We start from the raw sequence: 22,743 nt of genomic DNA, 5'->3' as shown, positions 1-22,743 counted from the left end.
ACTGATCTGTTTATATGACTGGATAGGCCAAGACTTTTGAAGCCGCCAGGCCGCCATATTGCTCCTCCCAAGGAGCATACGATCCGATGCATTTACAGTACGGAAATTGGAGAACATTGAAGGCCGTACTTCGTAGAAACAGCGAGATTGATCATGTTTGACATTTGCTCAACATCAACAAGAGGACTTCACACATTTTTACTTACCTTAATTACATGTAAAAATGATATGATTGATGATGTTTACAGGAGGAAACTTTTTTTTATGAAAGAATTATAACCGTACTGCCTGTGGCAAATGTAATATTCTAAAGGGTCCAAGGAACCGCACGTAGCGTTCACTTGTTCAAAAACAGCGACCACCCCCGCTAAAACCCAAAGGTGACCGAGTGCGCGAGACGCCATGCCGGAATCGCAGCCCCTCCCCTTCACACACACACACACACTCTGTCATGCCTCCCGTGACTTTGGGCATATATGGACATGTCGGCATGGCAACAGCTGACGTGCTCGCACGTGTGTGCGCGCGCGCGTGTGCGCGCGCGTGTCTAAAAACAGACTCGAATGCGACACGGTCTTCTTCTTGCTTGACTTCTTTGGGGTTTGTCGTCCGGATCGCCTTCTGCGCTAAGTCGCGGTCTCCACGCAAGGATCCGGTCGGGACCGTGCGGTGGTCTTGGCACGGATCGGGTCTCCGCGGTGTCGGCGCCGTGTCTCCAGCGTGCCGGTGGCGGAGCGCCGAGAGTCATGGAGAGTCTGGAGAAGCAGCTGATCTGTCCCATCTGCCTGGAGATGTTCTCCAAGCCGGTGGTCATCCTGCCGTGCCAACACAACCTGTGCCGCAAGTGTGCCAACGACGTCTTGCAGGCAGGTCAAGGGCCGCGGGTGTCCGTTGATGGACTTGATTTCTATGGCGCTTTCCATTGGACGACTGGCGGGCGCAATTGGGGGTTGGCTGTCTTGCTCAAGAAAACGTCACGGTGGTCGCAATGGCATGGGATGGAACCCACAACCTCTGGGTTGGCAAACGACAGGCCACTCTACCACTGAGCCACGCCGCCCCTCCTATCGTGTTTGACTGAAAGAAAACAGTGGCATCATTATGCCAGTCCATCCAAATAGAGTGGCGGGGGGTCAGGGACAGCAAGCCTACGACGTTTACAAGCCGAGTCCTCATCCATGGATCTTTTTTCCATCAAACTGGATCCCAACAGTTTATTCTCGTCACTTGGTAGCGTTTCTGCTTCCGCTAGCGCACGGGTAGGCAAGTTGGGTCCTAGAGATCCGCAGTCCTGCATGTTTTCGGTGTCTCCTGCCTCCGACCCAGGTGCTTCAAATCATCAGCTCATCGTTACGTTCTGCAGGAGCCTCTCAGCTGTGTTGGAGGAGGGAGACAGCAAAAACATGCAGGCTCTCTCGGACCCAAGTTGCCTACCCATGCGCTAGCTGATGTTTTGCTTTTGTCCAATCACATGTCAGCCTCTCGGTGTTGCCATGTCAGTGTAATCTGCCCGGAACTGGCCCACGCCAAACGATGTGTCCTCAACATTTTTCTCTCCTCCGATTAGTTGGTCAGAGCAAAACTTGTCAAGTCCCCACAGCGGACAAGATGCACCCTGGCAAGCCACACCCACTTTCTGGAAAGAAAGAAAGTGGGTGTGGACAGGCCGCCGGTCCGGTCCGGTCCGGTCCGGTCGGCCGCCGGTCGGCCGCTAACCCTAACCCTGTGGGCCGGCGAAAAACCGGACTGGGATTTCTTCGACCAATTGTTTTGTGAGCGCTGGTCCCGAAGCTAAACTGTGTAACCCCCCCTGGTGCCCCCGCAGGCAGCCAACCCCTACCTGAGCTCCAGGACTGGCTCCACAGCGCCATCCGGCGGTCGCTTCCGCTGCCCGTCGTGCCGCCACGAGGTGCTTCTGGATCGCCACGGCGTCTACGGGCTGCAGAGGAACCTGCTGGTGGAGAACATCATTGACATGTACAAACAAGGAAGCGGCAGGTACACGCACACAAATACACGTACAGCGGTTAGAAAAAGTCAACACACCCATGCGGAAATGTTCAGTTTTGGATTGCAGACAGACTTTGTCCAGCGTCATGTGACCTATGACCTGAAAAGCTCAAGTGAAAAAAATGAAATCTTTGGAAGTGGGTAAGTTCAAACAAACAACTTAGGGCACGTTGCAAAAGTGTGCACACCTTCTTATCCTGTTCCTGGAGATGTTTTCGAAATGAACCAATCACACTCCATTTCATGTTAAATAGGAGTCAGCACAAGTGCCACAAAGTTCCAGTCGAGGCATTTTCTTCTTATTTGGAACGCTTCACACTTGCCTCCATCTTGGAGAAGGCTCCACTTCCAGCTGAAATTGCATTTGACTGGGGTGTGTAGACCTTAGGCCAGGGGTAGGCAACCCGGGTCCCGGAGAGCCGCAGTCCCGCATGTTTTAGCGTCTTCGCGTCCTTGGATCAGGTGTGTTGGAGGACGGCAACATCTAAAAGGGGCGGGACTGCTTCTCTTGGGGACCAGGATTCCGCACTGCTGTCTCAGGCGCACCAGTTTGTCAGACTGGAGCTCATGATGGGCGGAGACTTGAGGGTCCGCAAAATAATTAGCAGCAAATGATTGTGATTGGTTGCGTCTGTGCCGCATACGCTAATAAATAATGCAAACTTCCTCGTCCCTCCCCTTGAAATGCTAAATGGACTGCATTTATAGAGCGCTTGAACGACACCATGTGGTGCCCAAAGCGCTTTCCAATGAGGCCTCACATTCAGCCATTCCACACACACACACACACACACACACACACACACACACACACACACACACACACACACACACACACACACACACACACACACACACACACACACACACACACACACACACACACACACACCAGTGGTGGGCTGCTGCCATGCAAGACGCTGCCAGGTCCACTGGGAGCCAATTGGGGTTCGGTGTCTTGCTCAAGGACACTTCGACAAGGTCACCAGTGGTGAGGATCGAACCCACAACCTTACGGCTGGGGGACGACCCCTTAACCACTGAGGCACGGCGCTCCAAAAATGCCTTGTAAAAATGCGTCCTGCCTCCAAAAGTTCATTCACATGTCACGTCTGTCAGCCAGGCGACGACGCCACTTCCTGCCGTGGGGGCGGAGCATCCTGTGTGTGAACATCACGAGAAGGAGAAGATCAACATCTACTGCCTGAGCTGCGGCGTGCCCACCTGCTCGCTCTGCAAAGTGTTTGGCGCCCACAAAGACTGCCAGGTGGCGCTCCTGGACGTCGTCTTTGCCAAGCACAAGGTAACGCCCGCTGGCGCCGCGCGCTGGCGTCACGCAGCGCTTGGAGATGTAGCTCATCCAAACGAGGGTCCGTCTGCAGACAGAAATGTCCCCCAGACGAAAACCGTCAAACACACAAGAACTAGACTAGACCACTCCCCTCACAGGCGCGCATCAACAAATACTGCCGTCCATACACGAATCCTAAAAGACGTCTCATTTCGTGACATTCTCTTTCTGACTGTTTGAAACAAGACAAAGACGCTTTGTCCTTCTCTGCGTGCTTGTCACCAGGACGAGCTGAGCGAGTGCGTCTCCCTGCTGGTGGGCGCCAACGAGAGGATTCAGGCCATCATGATGCAGCTGGATGACACGTGCCGCGCGGTGGATGTCAGTTGGTCTTCGGCACGCCGCACGTAAGCCCTCCCATAAACGACGGCCATGTTTGCAGGACAACGGTCGCCGGCAGAAGTCCAAGGTGTGCGAGTCGTTCGACCGCCTGTTTGCCGTCCTGGAGGAGCGAAAAGGCCAGCTGAGCGCCCGCATCGCCGCCAAGCAGCAGGAAAAACTGGACTACATCGCGGGACTCCGGAGTAAGTACGGCCGACATCTGGAGAACGCCGCCAAGCTGCTGGAGAACGCCATCAACGCCATGGACCGCGCCGAGATGGCCGTCTTTCTGCAGGTCAGCCTCAAGCCGCCATCCGCCGCAAAACCCGACACAGACTGGCTTCGGCCGCAGGTGCTCCTCAACCGTCAGGTAAGCCAGCTCGTCTGCACCTGTTGAGTAGAAGCACCTGCGGCCGAAGCCAAAGTGTTGCATGGTTTTTACTTTTTGGATTCCGCAACCTGCCCGAAGACGCCATCCAAATGCGTTTTGCCCAACAGTTTTGGTCGGGTTTTTTTGCACGACAAAAGTCGACATGAGTCTGTGACAACGTTTTCAAGTTTGCCGTCCGTGCCGTTTGAAAGGCTCACAACTGCAGCCCATTTCAATGAATGAATGAATGAATCCTGATTGTCTTTGCACAAGGACAGAGCAACGAAATGGACTTAATAGGCACAAGCCTGGAAATTTTTTTTGTTGCCGTTTTTGTATCTTCCAAAGCAAGAGCACACATTTGGGATGGCGAGCTTGTCATCCAGCAATGCGGCATGCGAGAGACGAGAGACGAGAGCCAGCGCCTTCTTCCCCAAGTCCTTTTGTGGGTCGTGTCGGGTCGTCCGGCTCGGAGCTCGATGGATGCGTCACCTGATTGGGAGGGCTTGCTTGCTTCTCGCGCAGCTATTTTTGGAATATTCTGCCCTTGACATGTTCGTATACAAAGAATTCAAGTGGCTACAAACGGGGTTTTCCAACTGGTCAATGATTTTAGATACTAAATGTGCACCGCTATGAAAAATATTCAACGTAATAATAATAATACGGCCAGATTCTGACACCGTCGAAAAAACCTGAAAAACGATGACCAACAAATTTAGGCAGGACGGAAAAGCCTGTCGGGACTCGCTTGTCAGGCCTCGAGATCTTTAACGAGGAGGCAAGACGCTCTTTGGGAACCCGCGTCCAAGCCGTCGATTCCATCCAGGGGAAAGTCCAGACAGCTAACGTTTTGGGACAACTATTGGGTCGAACCTTGACTCTGTGCCTCAGTGGGGTTTCAAGTAGCCCACTGAGCAATGTTTTCTTCAAGACAAGAGAGACGCCAACGGCTCCTCGGTGGCAACCATTTTGCGAAGGCACTCAAACATGGCCTCCACCTTGCCAGTCAGTTTGCTCATCGCGTGAGTTTCTGAGTGTCGTTCGCTCGGCCCGCGCATCCAGAAACAGCGGCAACTTGATCCCTTACGAAGACGCTGTATGGAGATGTCCTCGGTCCCTCGCTCGCTCCCTCCACATCCTGGATGGACACAATTGATGGGCACGCCGTTATCGGTTTGTTCCAGGAATCCAAGCCAGCAGCAAATGTCCCCGAAGGACAACAAAGCTCCTCAATTGCTGCTGTTTGGGAAAATTCTGTTGATTGAGCCGAGTGTGCAGCTGAGCAATTCCACGGTTCAATTTCAGGGAAAAAAGTACAGCAGGAGTCGTCACGAGGATGACGACAGCACAAGAACAAGTTCTGAGCAAGCGCAGTGGCGAGAGGGCAGAACCAAAATCTGCAGCCAAGCAGAAAGTCATTTCAATTGTGTCCTCGATTTGTCAGCCACAACTCAATTACGGGCGCACTAACGCAACGCCATCAACGCACCTGCGTCTGGGCGGAGCAACGCTAAATCCAGAGCTGGGCGCGTCACTGACGTTGGAGCGGCCGTCATTCGGCAATCGTCCACCGTTGGGATACCCTGATTTCCGTCATCGGCAGTCCGTCATTTGTCGATTGCGCAACTCAATGAGCGTCCGTCAATGTTTCCATGTTCAAGGTGGGCATCCGGCAATGTTCCATCAATCATCACCAAAATGGGACATCCGTCACGGGAAACTTCTAAAAATGGACGAATTTAGCATTGATGGAAGTGGGTTTTGGTCCGTCAACGTCATCGGCCATCCGTCAACAAATTGGGTTTCGTAATCCGTCCCGTTTTGGTGACGATTGACGGAACATTGCCGGATGCCCACCTTGAATATAGCTGCGTCACAAACTGCTTGGTTCTCTTCATGGGACAAACTCCGGAGCATTTCCATACCACAATTGTGCTGTTTGTCGTGGATGACCGCTTCATCATCAGAAGCGTCCACACACGCTAAAAAGGGCGCACACACATTGGTCAGTGGCAGTCGCCAGCGGAGGCGGATTTGAGTCAAGTCAAGAAGCGGTCGGGGGTCCTGTCGCTTCACACCGGAAGAAAACTCAATGTTGGACACGAGTTCCTACGGGCGCTCTTGCACTTCCGCGGCCAGCCACAAGACGGCCTGCGGAATTTCAACACGATAATGCGGGGACGGCGGCCCACAAATCGACAACTGCCCATCGGAGGAAATCTGCATTCCAGATCCAATTAAGGACAACAACAACAATGCAGTCACAGCAAAGCTTATTTGCATATGAATGAGAAATTGAAGCGCTTGAAAAAAGGCCATTATGGACAAGATCTGGCAAACCAAGAAAAATAAAAGGACGTTGCATGAAAAAGATGAAATTGTGTCATGAGACGTCACGAAGCGTTGCTGGATCACCGATGCCAAATGTTGTTCTTCTCTCAGGACAGCAAGCAGCTGCTGCAAAAGTGAGACCCGGTCAACACGCTCGCTCGCGCCTGCCGGCTGACGTCGTTGTTGGGCGCCGTGACGCTAAGTGTGAAGTCGGCGTGTGTGCAGGATCGCGGAGGGAAGCGACACGTCCAAAATGGAAAAAGTTCAGCCGGGATATGAGAAGATGGAGCACTTCTGTGCTAACTTTGAGCGGCAGAAGAGGGCGCTGATGGCCGTCAACTTCGTCAAAAGTAACACGCTTGACTTTCCACAACAATTACTGCTGCTAGCATCTGTTAGCACTTCAGCACGTGGAACAACAAACACTTAACAACTGTTACTGATAGCATGTGATTTAGCATGTCATCATTTGTGAGCGTGTCTTCACTTGTTAGCAAGTGGACCAGCAAAAAGTTGACGACAACAACAACGGATGCTAGCGTCTGTTTTAGCATGTGGAAAAAAAACAAATTTGGCAACAACTGCTACTGGTAGCATCAGTGATTTTAGTAGGTCATCATTTGTGAGCATGACTTTTTAGCATGTGTTTGTGGACCAGCAAAAAGTTGACAACAACGGCTGCTAGAATCTGTTTTAGCACGTCATCAATTGTTAGCATTTTAGCATGTGGAACAACAAGCATTTAACATTTGCTACTCGTAGCATGTGATTTAGCATGTCATCATTTCTGTACACGTCTTCGCTTGTTAGCGTGTGGACCAGCAAAAATCTGCTAGCATCTGTTTTAGCATGTGCTTATCGTGAGCAATGACCATTTCTACTGCTAGCGTGTGACTTAGCATGTCACGCCATGCATTGGTGAGCATGTCGTCACCCGTTAGCAGGCTAGCTGCAAGCTAACTGTGGAGTCAAGTGCGAGCGCGCTGTCTTCTAGTGGATGGCGGCAAAGAAGAGGACCAGGTTGTGGACGCCGGTAGCACTTTGAAAGTGGGCGGGGCAACGCCAGCAGCTTCAGCCAATCATCAGCCTGCCTCGCACTCACACTTTGAGGCCCCGCCCCCTCTGACCCCACACACCAAAGCGCCTCTTCCAGAGGGCCGGGCCCCGCCCCCTCCAGCCCCGCCCGTCGCAAACTCCGCCCCACAGGTATGACAGCACAGCCCTGGATTGGCTGACTCGTCTTCGTCATTATCACCCTCCTCCTCCTCTTTCTTTCCTCGTGCGCGGCACAGGCGACTTCTGCTCGAACCGATGACGCCGACGATGCGAACAAACACGTTTTCTCCTTCAGCTGGCTCAACCACGAGTGACTTCCTCGTCCTCTTCTTTGTCCTGTGCCTGTCCTGTGCCTGTCCTGTTTCCCGTCCGTGCGGCTTGTTTGAAAGGGAAGCTAATAAATCCAATTTGGAAACTTGACATTTTTGTGCGAGCTCCTTTGATGTTTAAATGGCGACTAAACTTTGGTAGTCCATTTGCAGCAGTAAAAAGTCAATATTCAGTTCATTTGATAACGATGAATTTTCATACATATTTAATAGGCCAAGTTTAAACGCAATTTGAAATTGTGTTGTGCAATGTGCACGGCCACCGTTTGCCGGCAGCGCAAGCAACAGCAACCCTCGGCCCGTTGACCGGGTTGTCGTCATCCGTGAAGAGAACTCCTCCGACGTGCCGGACGGACGCGCTCAAACCTGAGCCTCCGCCGGCTCGAGTCGGTTCCGATGAGGAGCGCCGGCTTCCCTTTATGACGCCCGTTAATTGTCGCTCGCAGCAGCCGTCCGGGCGGCGGCCATCTTGGAGATGACGAGCATGCTGGATTGGAAGCTGCCAAATTGTCTGAAGAACGGCAAGTTGCCGAAATGAGCACGGCAACACATTCCCGCGCTCGGCATGCCGATTGCGTCATCGTCTTGATACCTGTCAGGTTGCCGGCAATATTCAAGGATGAAAATATTGGGTTTTTGTCTTTGCGCAGTAGTTTTACAAATCAATGCTTCATTTGAAGAGCAACTTTCTAACATGGAGGACGATGTTTTTTCTTTAAGGTTAATTGCAGAGAACCGAAGCAAAGCTTTTATTTGGGACAACGTAATGAACAATTGGTTTTCTTTTTCTGAAAAGCAATCATTAAATTCACATTGTGTGGGCTGAAGCGGCAAAGTGAAGCTAAATTGATAAAAACAAAAAACATTTTTATCAAATAAAATGTATTAAAAAAGCGCCATTTTCTGAATGTGGAGCTACAAAATAAAGTACAAAAAAAACTCTATTGTCGGATGAGCTTTTAATGATTTCATCTTTTATGTTTGTTCTGCAAATTGAATTTAAAGTGATACAACAGTGAATCTCTGTACAAATAAATACAAATATGAATTGAAATATGTGAAACAAAACCAGCAGGGTGCGAGTGTGTGTGCGTGACTGACACTTGAATTGATATCACGTTTGCTTGTTTTGATCCGACAATGATGGGATTTCTTTTGTTAAATGACCTCCTGTGATGCATTCTTGAAATCTGCCGTTGAGATTCCTCATTGACCGCCGCAACGTCCCAGCAATGATGGGCTGTTTGTTAAATGGCGTGTTTTAAACTTTCAATGAAATAAATCAAATGAAATATTTCTCTTCAATCGTTCTTGCTTTTCATTGGATTGTAAAAAAGTTCCTGTTATTTTTGCTGTCATCTTGTACCTAATCATAATTAACGAGTAACAGCAGCCACAATAACATCTGCGCATTAAACAATATGTGTTTGTTCATTTGATAAAGTATGATATTAAAGAATGCTAAACCAAAGCACACTTTTCTTCCTTTTGGTTGACGTCTTGATTCAATGAGGATAGATCATTCGAGATTTCTATGCATTATTGTGCATATACGATCGGATAAAAATGTTTGAAAAATGTCAACACTTGCATAAACGGATAGAAAAAGTGTTGCTAATTGTGTTTAAATCATGATAAGAGTTACTGTGAGAACTCATTAACATGTCAGATCACCGCTGTGGGGGGGGGGGGGGGGGGTTACTTTTAAAATGTGTCACCTGATAAAAAAAATGTAGTTAGTAACGTAATCCAAGTACCATGGTATTAAAATATTGTAACTTGATTACTTTGGATGACTCCAATACCAAGTATGCTCATGAAGACAAAATAAATGTAAATATCACCACAATATATATTTCTATACAAGTGCGTCCTTGCTGTTTGCGGTCGATAGAGACGAGCAGCCGACAAATAGAAAAAACGCGTGCATCATTAAAATGTATGAAAAGATGGCTTGGTTGGTTGGTTCAAGGCCAGACGCTGTTTTGAACTGTCACTGAAAGCAACCACGCCTCACAGACAGACAGTTAGATGTTGCTGGAGAAAATGGAAAATGTGCTTTTGAAATTCTTATTTCAACCAAAGCCATGCATGCGCGTACGCTGACATGAGGATGACCATGCGTGATATCAGCGGCAAAACGTTTCTCCCGGTCCCGAGTTTAGCCGTGTATGTTGTGTATGGGCGTTAAAATAGTGAATTGGTGGGAGGGAAATGTGTACGGAAGGTGAAACTCACGTTATGGTTGTAGGCTAGCGGGCCAGCTAGCAAGAAGCTACAGCGCGTAGCATGCCGCTGGAATCTCAGCTCAAACATTTGCGTTAAAGATAAATCGGTCCTTCAGCAAGTTTCCAAAGTGAACACCGGTCGCAATTTCAACGTATATTTTGTAATGTGCTGATATGTTCAATAAATCAATTGTCCAACAACAACTCTCCGGTCTGTCGCCTCCTCTTCGTCCAAGTCCGACGATCTCTGCCTCGTCAATATTTTCAAGCAGATGTAATTAATGCCTCGACTGATTTTCGTTGTTGTCGTCAGCGGTGACATTTCTCTTAATGCCTTGCTGAAAAGTGGTTGCTTTGAAAATCCGACAGCGTTGTCAGCGGAGCAAGAATGACTCAATATTTTCATGTTTTTTAATTACAATAAAATGGCCGCATGTGAATAATATACACACAGGCACATGACAAGTCAAAACATGAGATCATTTCTAAACAGAGTAACAACACATCAAAGTTGAAGCTTCAAAATACAGCTGTGTTGTTAACAAACAGCGCCCCTGTGTGGTCGACAACTGCAGTTATCCCTGCGAATGTTAGCAAGTTGCAACAAACCTGAAATATAACCCGTCTATGTGGGCACACAACAGTGATCACTCGGATGCAGGTTGGCGTGGGTTCGCTTACCCGCCTGGGAGACCCCCCCCCCCCCAAAAAAAAAGAAGGTCTTTATATGCAGATGTGCTATTCCTCCAGGCCAGCAGGGGGCGTTGAAGATACAGAGACGGCGGCCATGGTGCATCGGTGACATCCGAGTGTTTACTGACTGCTTTTGGTTGCTTTTGGTTGCTTTCGGCCAGCACCGACTCTCGTCCACTGTCGGCTCGCGTTGCTTCGTGCGGCTTGACTCGTTTTGTAGTTCGGGCTTGCTTTTGCTACTCGGACATCTCAGCGGGCAGCCGCGAGGCCGGCAAGCAGCAGGTAGAGGCGAAGCTTTTTTGTGCTTTTGGGTCCGAGGGAGGTCCCGGTCGGCGTTCCGGAGCGGCCGACACCGGCGCTGTCATCGCTTTCAGCGGGTGCCTCCGACCGGCTTCGCCGTCGCGCCAACCCCGCTGGTCCGGGGCCCTTGGCGCCCTTGGCACCCTTGGCACCCTTGGCGCCCGCCGGCCCGCCGACTTGGTTGGCTTCTCGCTTGAAACGCAAAGCCGACAAGTCCCGCAAGTGCGCGGCGGCCGTCGGGCTCGCGTCGTATCCGTCGCGCGCGCTGCCTTTCTCCGCCTCGTCTTCATGTTTGGCCGCGGAGGTCCTCCCCCTGCGGCGCTGGGCGGAGTTTCATCCCGGACCAGACGCTCCTTTTGTCGGATCGCTTTCGAGCCGACTCCCCGGGACTTCGGGCACGAAGGAAGGAGCCTTCGGATGCGAGCGCGGCCACCGAATCGCCACACGGTGTCGACGAGCGTGCGCAGCGGCCACCGGAACTGCGAGGTGAGTCCAAAGGCGGCCTTTGTCTTCCTTTTTTTGCCTACTTCGCGGCGTTTTTTTGGGGCCTCCTCGTCTTCTCTTCATGGCGGCCTCTCGGTGAAGGCTTGTTGGCGGCGGCCTCGCCGCGTGTCGCGCTCAGCCGCCGTCCGCGCCAGCAGAACCGCGAACGGAACACTTTTCAACACGGAGTGTGTTGTTGTGATGTTGTTGTTTGCGCTTCGTAAATGTTTCATCCCGCCTTTTCCTCTTCTTTTGTGGCGCACGTGACTCGTTCCACGTCGCCAGCGTTTTCCCCCCCACGTCATCTTTTTGATCCGCGGCCTTCCTGTCGTCTCGTTTGGCTTCACTCGAGAAGTGGAAAAAGTCGACGGCAGCTCGCGCTGGTGCCAGCGGAGGCTGTGCTGACTCCTGCCGGAGAGCTCGCGCCATTTCCGGCCGTCCCGCCACACCAGCGTACGTCATCATCCGTGGCCGACATGAAAACGTTACTTTACTCGACGACACAAATGTTGCATCGTTGAGATGTCAGACAAGTTCCAGGATTGGTGTCACAATGTGACAACATTTGGGGAGGAGGACAAAAGAAGTCAAAATTCTCAGTCCGCTTTTCGGAAGGGTCCTTAAGGGCCTCCATCCCGTGAACCGATCTAGCTTAGAAAAGAAAAGAAAAGAAAATGTCCACCAAAACCCCTTGTTAGTGGTCTTAGAGGGTTTGGAAATGATTGCAAACAGGCGCTCATTCGCTCATTGGCTGCTCCTGAATCACTTTTTGATGTAGTGGACTGAGATCATCGTCTCAAACCCTTTGAGGGCCGCAATCTTGCCTCGTGTTTGCAAGTTGTCCTTCCTCCTTGAAAAACAAAAACGCCAAATTGAAAAGCAGCATTTGGGATCCTATGGAAACATTTCCATCAATCTCAGAAGTCCGAAGTTAAGCGTTGAAGATGTCGCAATAAGTGAATATGGCGCCACTTTTCATACACCAACAAGCAGACAACCTGTTAATATACGTTGTATGTATGCACAAATATATTGCATGTGTATACGTTATTATCAGAGGGGGACAATTTGCAGAATGTTTCGCCGGGGGTCCGGGCCTCCGTCCGTCCGTCCGTCAGCGTCAGTCCGTCACGGTGATTTCGACCGCGTTTCCGGCTGCCCAACGAGCTTTCAAAGCTTCTCATCAACATATTTATGACTTGCCAACTTCATGGATTGAAGTGTTAAGTGCAGCGCGATCACGCCGGGGGGAAAGTTTTCATTTCAAGTTCAAAATGGCTTCCTTTAGCCAAGATCCCGTAGAACGCCAAAATCCGGCAAAATGATATGATTAAAATCAGAAAGTAAATTCCAAAACAATCCAGAAAAATTCCAAAACAGCCCGCATGGGATTATCCTGACTTAATGAGCAGTTTCCATGCTGTCGCTTTCTGATAATGGATGGATGACTCTTTGCTGCATCGTGCATAGCGCCACCTACTGTACGGAAAGTGCAGAGCGTTTCCAAATATGGTCAACGCATTCCTCACAAGCCGGGCGGGTGTCACCAGTGAAACGGACGCACTGACGGAACATCTTGCTCTTCACCTTTCATGAACGAAGCAACGCACGTTTTAACATGTCGACGCATCTTTTGTGTTAAAGCGGAGGGGGCGGAGTCGGCTCTTATCGGACGCTACGCCATGAACGGCGGCGGCAGCGGCGTCTCTGCGCCTCAGAGCGGCAGACTGAAGATCATCACAGGTAAAAATGGCGGCCGATGACAGGGGCGGGCGGTCGAGCGAGCGTGACGGGATGGCGCTTGTGCACGCCTGCAGACGAGTGGCGTCAGGAGGACTGTCTGACGCTGCTGGAGAGAATTCGCGGCCTCCTTCCCGACAGCGACGCCATGAAGTACAAAACCACCGAGTCGCACTTCGACTGGGACAAAGTCGGCTTCGGCAGCTTCACGGGAGAAATGTGCCGGCAGAAGTGGAGCAAAGTGTCCACCGAGGTACGCGTCCTCGACGGCGAGGTCGCGGCGAGGTCGGCCTCGCGTGACGTCTGTGTCGTCTGCAGGTGCGCAAGTACAGAACCATGACGGAGATCATCGTGGATGCCATCGAGTTTGTGAAGAATCCCTACAAGGGCAAGAAGATCAAGGTCAGTCCACAAGTCACCTTTTGCATCCATCCGTTTTCTTAAGCGCTTGTCCTCACAAGGGTCGCGGGGGGCGCTGGAGCCCTATCCCAGGGGCAGTGGGCGGGGCACACCCTCAACTGGTTGCCAGCCAATCGCAGGGCACACGCAGACCAACAACCATTGGCACGTTTTGCCATCGCGTCAAAACAAAACGCTCCAATCGCCGGATTGCAAATTGCACAAACACAAATTTGATTGTATCAGACAAATGTTGATGATGCGGGGAGGAGGGGCCACAGAATGGGGGGCGGAGCCAGACTCTTGTGCGCCGAGCTCTCCGAACCATCAAAATGGCCGTCGGTTACCTCGCTTGACGATGGGCCAATTGACTTTACCGCAAAGCCCGCCCGCATGACCTCGCAAGACGTCACATCGGCAAACATGGCGGTCGAGCTCGCGGCGATGCGTTGCGCGGTTATCCAAAACGCTTCAGCCAAATGCTAACGTTAGCCGCCCACGCGTTTGACTCGCGACTTACTCTGAATGCCAACAAAACATTGAAACCACGAAGTCCTATCGATCCATTCGAACCCTGCTTGACAGCAACAATGTCCAAGAACTTGACTTTTGCTGACAATCGGTCCGAGTGAGGCGTGAGCGGTCTTCCTCTGACTTGTGTCGTTAGCGGACAGCGACGTGCATTTGCCAAAGTTTTGGGGCAAAATTGCATGACGAGGGAGCGAAGATGGCCGTCGCCAAAGAAAGCAAACGTCGAGGAAGATCTGACAACGTTTGCCACGAATGTGGATGCGTGAGCGCGTCTTGACCGCTGAATGTCGGAGGGGGTTTCTCGTGGCATTGAGTGGGCGGGGCATGCCGCGCTGACGGCGAGCTCAAATGTTGCATCTCAGTGGCCATTTGCTCGTTGAATCTCGTCTTGTGGAGTTTGCTGCCAAAAAAAAAAAAAAAAAACAACCTCTGTAAGAGAAGTTAAGCGTTGCGGTTTTTGTGTCGTGGCAACAGACGCATCCCGACTTCCCCAAGAAGCCGCTGACGCCGTACTTCCGCTTTTTCATGGAGAAACGGGCCAAGTACGCCAAAATCCACCCGGAGATGAGCAACTTGGACCTGACCAAGATTCTGTCCAAGAAGTACCGGGAGCTGCCCGACAAGAAGAAGGTCAACAGCGCGCACCTCCGCCTCGCTCGCTCGCAAATCCCCCAAAATGGAGGGAGGAGCCGTGCCACTTGTTCGCCTTTGTCTTGTCTTCTTCTTGTAGCAAAAGTACGTGACGGACTTCCAGAGCGAGAAAGGAGCCTTTGAGAAGAACCTGGCGCGATTCAAGTAAGGCGCCGGCCGAGGCCCCGCGTGGCGTGGCGTGGCGACGGCCGCTTGTTGAACGTAAGCCTTGCCGTCCGCCGCAGACGCGAGCATCCCGAGCTGATGGAGGAGAGGAAAAAGTCGGACCTGCCCGAGAAGCCCAAAACGCCTCAGCAGCTTTGGTACAACCACGAGAAGAAGGCCTACATGAAGATTCACCCCGAGGTCAGCGCCAGCACAATAAGCAGCAGCGTGATGATGATGATGATGATGATGATGATGATGATGATGATGATGACCCTGAATGCACCATGTTGCTAGCTTAGCATGCATGTGACGCACGCGTGTGTCTTATGGCTTTAAAAATATATATATTCTGCCTTCCTGAGCAGGACTTCAACCAAAAGTTGACGGTCAAACTAAAAAATTGAAAAACGACACGTATGTCTCAATACAAGAATAAAAAGATCACCTTTGTCATTCATGTCAAATCCCGTTGACATGCTAACAGGAAATCGACTTGGGAGGGATATTCCTTCAAAAGATGAAATTCACACACAAACAGGAAGACATGAAGGCGCATATTGTTGACAATCTGCATTCAAAAAAGTTCTTCTTCTACTCATGTGATGGCACCACACTGCCTCAAAGAGGCCAATGTGTGTACAGCAGGAGCGGCTGGAATTTGTTTTTATCACTTGTTTTGTATTTATTTTCATATTTCAAGTTTTCAAGAAATAAATATTACGTTGATGGCCAAAGAGTTGGTCCGCTGCTGATCATTTTGAGCAGATGAATTGGTTGGGCCCTGTTGATGATGATGATGATGATGATGATGATGATTTTGTCTCCAGGTGAGTCCGAAGGAGCTGAAGGAGGTTCTGAGGAGACAATGGTCGCAGCTGTCGGACAAGCGGAGACTGAAGTGGATCAGCAAAGCTTTGGAGCTCCAGAAGGACTACGAGGTAACGGCGCGGTCGGTCGGCACGCCACAACCGGCGCCACACCTGCGCTTTGACACCGCGTGCGTGTGCGTGTTCAGGACAACATGCGAGCGTACCAGCAGGCTCATCCGGACGTCCACTCGGACGAGCACGTCCGCTCTGTCCTCACCAAAGCGGAAAGACAACTCAAGGACAAATTTGATGGGCGGCCAACGAAACCTCCTCCGTGAGCAACGCACACGCACACGCACACGCACACGCTTTTCTCAGATGCTAACTAGCGAGTGCCTGCTAGTAGCAAGCTAGCAGCTGCTATTTGATGTTGGGTCTGTTTTGTTGTTGTTTGTCTTTTTGCGGTTTGCATGGTTGCACCGATGTGCGCTGCTTCCACAAACAAGATGGCCGCCGTCAGAGGGGCGCTACAGCTTTCCCCAAAGAAGCAAACATTCTTGCAAAGAAAGACTTTGATTGTATTGTTGACGCTCGTGACGCGGAAGGAGCAATCTTTCACAAATGCTCGAGAAGAGAACATTTCAAATGGCATGAAACGTCGTCTTCTGCCACACTTTTTGCTTCAAGCGTATGCGGGGGTGCCAACTGCCTGGAAACGGAATGAGGGACACCTCGTCCACAAGGACGGCCCACCGGATGGCCTTCAAGCTTGCTGGCGGGAATTTATTTTGTTGAACAGGATGCATATCGTTGCTGCTATGTGAAAAACACTCATGAGCATTTTTGTGCTTTATTACATTTTTTTTTCTTTGTTCAGAACAATTCCGTACTTCAAGGGACGGTTGGCAACCCTAAGCTAAGCGTACGCCGCACACGGTGGCATTTTTTCCGTAGAGACAGAAAACAACATCAGAGAAAGCGAGTTTGTTAGCGAGTGGCAACGTAAGATGGCCGCCGGTAGCTTCACTTGTGGTGACGGCGAGTATGCGGCATTATTGGTCCAATCCCGTCCAAGTTGGTGCTTGAGCGTGAAACTCGCGCAACATGAAAAGTGTAGGAATGTGCAGCGGCCGCGACCGCGACCGCGACCGCGACCGCGACTGCGACTCGTCCATCCTGGCAAATGTTCGGGAGCATCGATGTTGCCGCTAACTTGGGACCCATCAATATGGAGGACCAATCCTGTTAAAATTCTCAATATATAAATAACTAAAGGTGAAAATAGAAAAGGATATAAAAAAATATCATTTGAAAATTAAATCCCCAAAAATAAATATAAACGAAAATAAAAACAACAATATATATATATATATAATATACGCACATTTGTGTTTACTTTTTTAATTATATTTTTTATATCCGTTTTTATTTTCACTTTTAGTCATTAATTTATTTATTCATGTTTAATTTTGTAAGTTTTGGTCCATACTGCCAGGTCAAATGTTATTCAAATGAGGGGGCGGTCCTAAGCGTGTCGTGGGTTGGACTACCTTTCGTTGGCCGAGTGAGCGGCTCGGCGAAGAAGGAAGTCTCGCCGGCTTGTACGGAGAGCTCCGGCAACGGACGCCACCGTCACCTCGACTTGCAACTTGAGTTGCTGGAAAACACGTCGAGGTGACGGTGGCGTCCGTTGCCGGAGCTCTCCGTACAAGCCGGCAAGACTTCCTTCTTCGCCGAGCCGCTCACTCCGTATGGACCAAACCACTGCCAAAATTCAAAATGACTAAATGACTAAAAGTGAAAATAAAAACGTATATAAAAGAAATATAATTCTAAAATTAAAAAACAACTTTTATTGCAATAACTTGATGGTGACTTTTTCCTTCGACTCTCCAATGTGGCTACAACTAAACAGTGTATTAGACCACGTGGAACCACACTGCCCCTCAGTGGCCAAACCGGGTACAACATGAACGGCGCTCCAAATAAAGGCACGCACAAAGGCAAGACAGTATAAAATAATTTGAATAACATTGATTTTGGGACATTTAAAATTGATTCTGAATTGTACAAAATGAAAATCGTTTTTTTTTTGCCATACCCCGAATTACATTGATTGATTTTGAATTTTGGCCCTTTTGGCCCTCCATACATCACCACCGCCACAAGCGACTTTGGATAAACTTTCCAACTTCAACCCCGTATCGAGTGTTTTTAGACCAGGGTAAAAAAAAAAGAAGTGCTTTGGCGTAACGGCCAATGGCAACGAATGGACCAGTCTCTTAAATCCGGGTTTCTCTCATCATGGAAATTGTAATCTCTCAAAAAGAATCCCCCTTTTTAGCCCAAAGCAAATGATTCTCATTCGCTTTTACTGTAAGCGAAGGGGGAAAAGGGATTGAAATGAGAGTGAGTTTGTCGTGTGTCGTTTGCGGCAGCAACGGCTACTCGCTGTACTGCGCCGAGCTGATGGTGAACATGAAGGACGTCCCGAGCACGGAGCGTATGGTCTTGTGCAGCAAACGCTGGAAGGTGATGACCCAGAAGGAGAAGGACGCCTTCCAGAAGCGCTGCGAGCAGGTTTGGGAGCCGCCAACATGGCCGCCAGCTCCTTGCCGCTGTTGCTGACGTTGCCGTTTGTCCTCAGAGGAAGAAGCAGTATGACGTGGACCTGCAGAGGTTTCTGGAGGTACGTCACGCTCTCGTCCGGCGGGGAATCTTTGCGGAGCTCTCGGCCGGCGTCTTTATGCGCTCCATCGGCCATCTTTCTTTCGGAAAGCGTCGCGAGAGGCGCTTTGGTGAACGCGGTGGACTGAAAATGTTGTCCGCGTGTCTCGCAGAGTCTCCCGGAAGAGGAACGAGAGCGAGTCGTGAGCGAGGAGAAGCCGGGCGGAGCTCGGGTTTCGGCGGGCGCCGCCTCCAATCCGCACAGAGCCAAGTCGCCGCCCGTCAAGGTCACACACTTTAGCTTTTCCTGCTCAAACGGGCTTCGGGCCGCTCAACAAACACCGCAGGGGTCCCCGCGGGTCACAGCGGTCCCCGCGGGTCACAGCGGTCCCCTGGCTAACGTTGCTCAACGGCAACATCGCAACGTGTAGAAGGCGCTCGCCATTCAAGCGCCCGTGCGCGATTGGCGTCCGGCAGCGCGTTTCAAAAGGTCACATGACCCTGCAACATCATGTTAAGCCACTTGCTGCCTTTTGGCCTCCAAAATGGACCGCCCCCTCATTTGAATAACATTTCATGACCCAATTCATCAGCATGAAATTAACCAATATGAGAGTAGAACGTTTTATTTATTGATGAGTATTTATTTCTATTTATACATAGATTTTTGTATTTTTTTATCTCATATTTTATTATTTAATTTTTAAATCATATTTTTTATGTCTGTTTTCATTTGGGCTTTTATCGATTGTTTTTGTCACTGTTGGCCCGCCGCCTGAGGTGGCAGCAGTGAGCGCGTATTTGCCGTGTTATGATTTGGATGAGCGGCACGAACGCTTCCGGTCGCTTTGGCGGGTCAGCGTGTGATTGTCACATGATCACTCCTCCCTCCCCCCCCAGAAAGAGGAGTCCGAGCTTTGGGCCCCGCGCGGCGCCAGGAAGAGCGGCAAGCTTCCCGAGACCCCCAACACGGCGGAGGAGATGTGGCAGCGCAGCGTGGCCGGCGACTTCCTGAGCAAGTGCAGAGTGCGTCCCGGCGGCCTTCACAATAAAAGCCGAGTGGCCGCTCACACTTTTTCTTTGTTTGTTTGTGGGCGCAGAGCGACCGCAGGCGAGCGGGAGCGGCCATGGAGGACGCGTGGAAGGCCATGGACAAGAAGGAGAAGATCCCCTGGATCAAGAAGGCGGCCGAGGACCAGAAGCGATACGAGGTGCCGGCTTTGCGGAGACAGCAGCAAAAACAAAACCAATTTCTTTGACCTCGTTGAATGGCAGCCATTTTCATTCCACGCCAGCCGTTATTTTGGATTTGGACTGATCTTGCAAAGCGCGCAGAATATGATTGGAACCTACAAAAGAAAGATTAGGCTCTCTTCTTTCATCAGTCCAAAAAAAAAGTTGATCTTTTTCCGCTCTTTCGCTATCGGCGTTACAATATAGCCAAGTTTTGTCGAAATTCCAACTCCTGAGAAGAAAACGTAGAAACATTTCGACTTCAACACTATTTTTTCGTTTGTAAATAATGTTTTTGTGCAATAAGACAACATTCCAAAAAGTGCTTTTGCACATCAAAATAAACAATTGGCTGCTCTGACTGCAACTCTGTCGCAGCATCCGGCGGTCCAGGGTTCGACATGACGGGCGGAACGAGCCGTTAACCATCGCTCGATGAACCAAGCGTCATTCCTGGTCGTGCTTCGATGAGTCGATGAGGATGCTTTTTTTAAAAAAAAATTGAAAGCCCAAAAAGCAATCGTGCAGGGTTAATAACTCTGGTTCCGCCGATGGCTTATCTTCTGCTTCCTCCGCTCTTCTTCTACACGCTAGTCGTTGATGGAGAATGATTTGTGCTTCACTTGATGAGACTCCAGGCTGACTGGCTAATGCTAATTAGCGTGCTACTCGCTGCACTTTTCATACTCAAAAGAGCGGCTATTCATACAAAACGCTAAAAAAAACGACTCGCCGGCATCTGCTCTTCCTACGCTGCAAAAAAACAACTTTTATAGGCATAATTTGATGGCGACTCTAATGTGGCTACAACTTCACAGTGTATCAGAACGCGCGGAACCACACTGCCCCTAAGTGGCTAAATCGTGTACAACACGAAGAGCGCTCCCAATAAAGGCACACGCAAACAAAAGGCATTGCAGTGTCAAATTGATTCTGACTCGATTTTTTGGGCACACCCCTACTTTTTAGTTTCCAGAACTGTTTGGTCCACACAAAAATACGGCAAAATAGTTTATTGTTTTTCAAAGTAAAAGTAGATGTTTGCAAAGGTCTTCTTTTGAAAACCCCCAAATCTTTCTGCCGTCATGGAAGACTCGACTTGGAAATGTGCGAATGTTTCGTGTGCAACATTTGTCACCCGCTAGAAACTGGCCAAAAGTCAAAAGTCCAGTTGAGGTGGAAGACGCATTGTGGGACGGCCACGAGAAAGGGCGGCGCGACACGCGGCCAACGTTTGTGGTCGTCACGGAAACGGCGGTGGCGGCCAGCTGAGCGCGTGACGGTTTGTTTGTGGCGTTTCGCAGAGGGAGCTGTTGGAGCGGCGGCCCAGTCAGAAGAAGCCCAAGTTTGACGGAGAGCCAAAGAAACCGCCGGTGTGAGTGCACAGGAAGTCTGGCGCGCGCGCGCGCGTGACTCCCAAGCCGCCAACCCGCCAACCCAGCGGCCTTGTCGTCCAATAGGAGCGGCTATCAGATGTTCTCTCAGGAGCTGCTGACCAACGGCGAGCTGAACCACTTCAGCCTGAAGGAGCGAATGGTGGAGATCGGCAAACGCTGGCACACGCTGACGGCCGCTCAGAAGGACGCCTACAAGAAGCACGTGGACGCCACGCAGGCGCGATACCGCACGCTGCTGGAGGCGTGGCTCAAGGTACCCCGCCGCCGCCCCGTCGCCGTCCCAGGAAACGGATCAGTAACCGCACGCCGCTTCTTAGTCTTTGTCTCCGCAGGATCGAGACGCCTACAAGGAGTTCTCCTCCTCGGTGAGTCCACAAACGAGCGGCCGTCTTTGTCCGTTGCTCACGCTAACGCTAGCGCTAGCCGTTTGTTTACGTGCCACGTTTCAATCTGCCGCTGACCACGGGTGCACCCCTGGGCTCTGTCACGGGGACCCTTTGCTTTTGAGGGCAAATGATGTCAAAGTGCAATCAAAGTGGATTCTTTTGACTTGGCTCCACTTTTTCGATTGCGAAAGACAATTTGCCCGTCGTTGATGGAAACGCGCGTGGCGATGTCGTTCACTTCAATTGTTGCCATTCCCTTCCCTTCTTCTTTTCACGGCAAAAAAACTAATCTGTCCAAAATGATTTTGCTTCCTCACAAGGCCGTTTCGAACCTCGGACAATATTTACTTGGCGATTGTGAGGACAATTGAAGCGTAATGAGGTTGATTGTTTTGACTTTTCCGATGTGATTTTTCCGTCCGGCAGAAGCGTCGCAGCACGTCGAAAGCCGGCAGTAGCCCCCCCCACAAAATGCTGGTAACGGCCAAGGGCAAAGCGGCAGCCTCCAAGGCCACGCCTCCCTCCGCGGGCGCGGCCAAGCGGGCGATGGCGTACCGAGCCAAGGTAACGTTCGTGGCGGTTGCTGGCCGATCGCCGTCTGACGGCTGACTTGCGTTGACAGCAGGACGTGGCGTCCGACTCGGACGACGACAAGAGCGACTCGTCCGATTCGGACGAAGACGACGACGACGAAGACGACACGTCCGGGAGCAGCGACAGCGAGGATGACGAGGTGACCTTTCGTTCGTTGGCACGCGATCGCCATGGCAACCGCATGACTCAACGTTGACCGCTTGACAGAAAAGTGCTTCATTTTGTCCGTTTGGAATGCATGAGCGAGGTTCGAGGACAGATTTGATCGGAAAGAAGCAGCCGCGGGCTCGGCCAATCATACGAGGCGTTACTCCCGCTGCCGCCGGCCCAGCCAACCAATCTCAAAGTCACGGGAAACCTTTTTATGTATTTATTTTTTTAACTCTGTCACCTGCGCATGGCTGACGTGTCAAGTGGTTTTTTTTGTAGTTTCAGATGAAAATAATGTCAAAAGAAAAAGTTGTAAGGTTGGCAAAATCCTTTTTGTACTCGAGTAATGATTTGAACGTACTTTCTCTTGTCTGCACAGCACGACGACGACCACACGACTTCTGAGCAGTCCAGTGACTCCGACTAGCTCCGCCTCAACATAGGGGGTGGGGCTTAGTTCTTATTTGACAGTTGGGTGGGTGGGGTTTGTACAGGAATTGGGAGGGGCCTTCTTGAAAACGCATTAAGGAATAAAAGCATTTTTTCCTTTGATCGTGTGCTCAT

General features: G+C 50.6%; 3 protein-coding genes across 10 annotated transcripts in view; 2 read left to right on the top strand and 1 right to left on the bottom strand.

Annotated features, from left to right (window-relative positions):
- The window catches only part of dhx9 (DEAH (Asp-Glu-Ala-His) box helicase 9), a 41,131-nt gene extending 29,219 nt beyond the window's left edge, over window positions 1–11,912 (bottom strand). For 2 of the 6 annotated variants that reach the window (XM_086095638.1, XM_086095681.1), the window contains exons 1-2: window positions 2,047–2,362; window positions 1,841–1,954 (exon numbers count right to left, since the gene is read on the bottom strand). The gene's annotated coding sequence lies outside the window, so the exon portion shown is untranslated. Of the gene's footprint in view, window positions 1–1,840; window positions 1,955–2,046; window positions 2,363–10,009 lie in introns of those variants that run through there. The other 4 variants (XM_086095664.1, XM_086095672.1, XM_086095648.1 and 1 more) reach the window with 4 other exon arrangements.
- Window positions 565–7,862, top strand: LOC147180207 (tripartite motif-containing protein 54-like). Of its 2 annotated transcripts, none has more exons than XM_086095777.1 (9): window positions 565–870; window positions 1,830–1,998; window positions 3,130–3,313; window positions 3,587–3,682; window positions 3,744–3,977; window positions 6,498–6,520; window positions 6,612–6,736; window positions 7,381–7,592; window positions 7,679–7,862. In XM_086095777.1, exons 1-9 carry the CDS (start codon window positions 747–749, stop codon window positions 7,754–7,756), a joined length of 1,245 nt encoding a protein of 414 aa, XP_085951903.1. In that variant the 5' UTR covers window positions 565–746; the 3' UTR covers window positions 7,757–7,862. The 2 variants fall into 2 exon arrangements, with proteins under 2 accessions (XP_085951903.1, XP_085951913.1); XM_086095787.1 differs by having other exon boundaries at window positions 743–1,259; window positions 1,826–1,998.
- ubtfl (upstream binding transcription factor, like) lies at window positions 11,336–22,697 on the top strand. 2 transcript variants are annotated; one of them, XM_086095746.1, is made up of 20 exons: window positions 11,336–11,478; window positions 13,120–13,218; window positions 13,293–13,468; window positions 13,534–13,617; window positions 14,620–14,775; window positions 14,876–14,940; window positions 15,021–15,141; window positions 15,771–15,881; window positions 15,959–16,086; window positions 18,191–18,332; window positions 18,400–18,441; window positions 18,593–18,706; window positions 19,320–19,445; window positions 19,520–19,630; window positions 20,957–21,027; window positions 21,113–21,302; window positions 21,367–21,414; window positions 21,862–21,999; window positions 22,058–22,168; window positions 22,559–22,697. In XM_086095746.1, exons 2-20 carry the CDS (start codon window positions 13,158–13,160, stop codon window positions 22,604–22,606), a joined length of 2,043 nt encoding a protein of 680 aa, XP_085951872.1. In that variant the 5' UTR covers window positions 11,336–11,478; window positions 13,120–13,157; the 3' UTR covers window positions 22,607–22,697. The 2 variants fall into 2 exon arrangements, with proteins under 2 accessions (XP_085951872.1, XP_085951862.1); XM_086095736.1 differs by lacking the exon at window positions 22,559–22,697 and having other exon boundaries at window positions 22,058–22,552.
- The last annotated feature ends 46 nt before the right edge of the window (window positions 22,698–22,743 follow it).

The sequence above is a fragment of the Leptonotus elevatus genome, chromosome 1 (assembly GCF_054856555.1).
Source record: "Leptonotus elevatus isolate MCC_2025b chromosome 1, RoL_Lele_1.0, whole genome shotgun sequence".
Taxonomy (NCBI): domain Eukaryota; kingdom Metazoa; phylum Chordata; class Actinopteri; order Syngnathiformes; family Syngnathidae; genus Leptonotus; species Leptonotus elevatus.
The sequence above is the reverse complement of the archived record's forward strand: the minus strand, read 5'-3'. Positions and strand labels throughout refer to the sequence as shown.

Excerpts from the sequence above, each read along its gene's own strand:
- ubtfl (XM_086095736.1), top strand. The coding sequence starts at position 13,158 with ATGAACGGCGGCGGCAGCGGCGTCTCTGCGCCTCAGAGCGGCAGACTG. Across the intron at positions 14,941-15,020 it reads AAGAACCTGGCGCGATTCAA|ACGCGAGCATCCCGAGCTGA; the intron begins GTAAGGCGCCGG and ends CGTCCGCCGCAG. Across the intron at positions 22,000-22,057 it reads CGATGGCGTACCGAGCCAAG|CAGGACGTGGCGTCCGACTC; the intron begins GTAACGTTCGTG and ends TTGCGTTGACAG.
- LOC147180207 (XM_086095777.1), top strand. The coding sequence starts at position 747 with ATGGAGAGTCTGGAGAAGCAGCTGATCTGTCCCATCTGCCTGGAGATG. Across the intron at positions 871-1,829 it reads CAACGACGTCTTGCAGGCAG|CCAACCCCTACCTGAGCTCC; the intron begins GTCAAGGGCCGC and ends CCCCGCAGGCAG. Across the intron at positions 6,521-6,611 it reads AGCAAGCAGCTGCTGCAAAA|GATCGCGGAGGGAAGCGACA; the intron begins GTGAGACCCGGT and ends GCGTGTGTGCAG.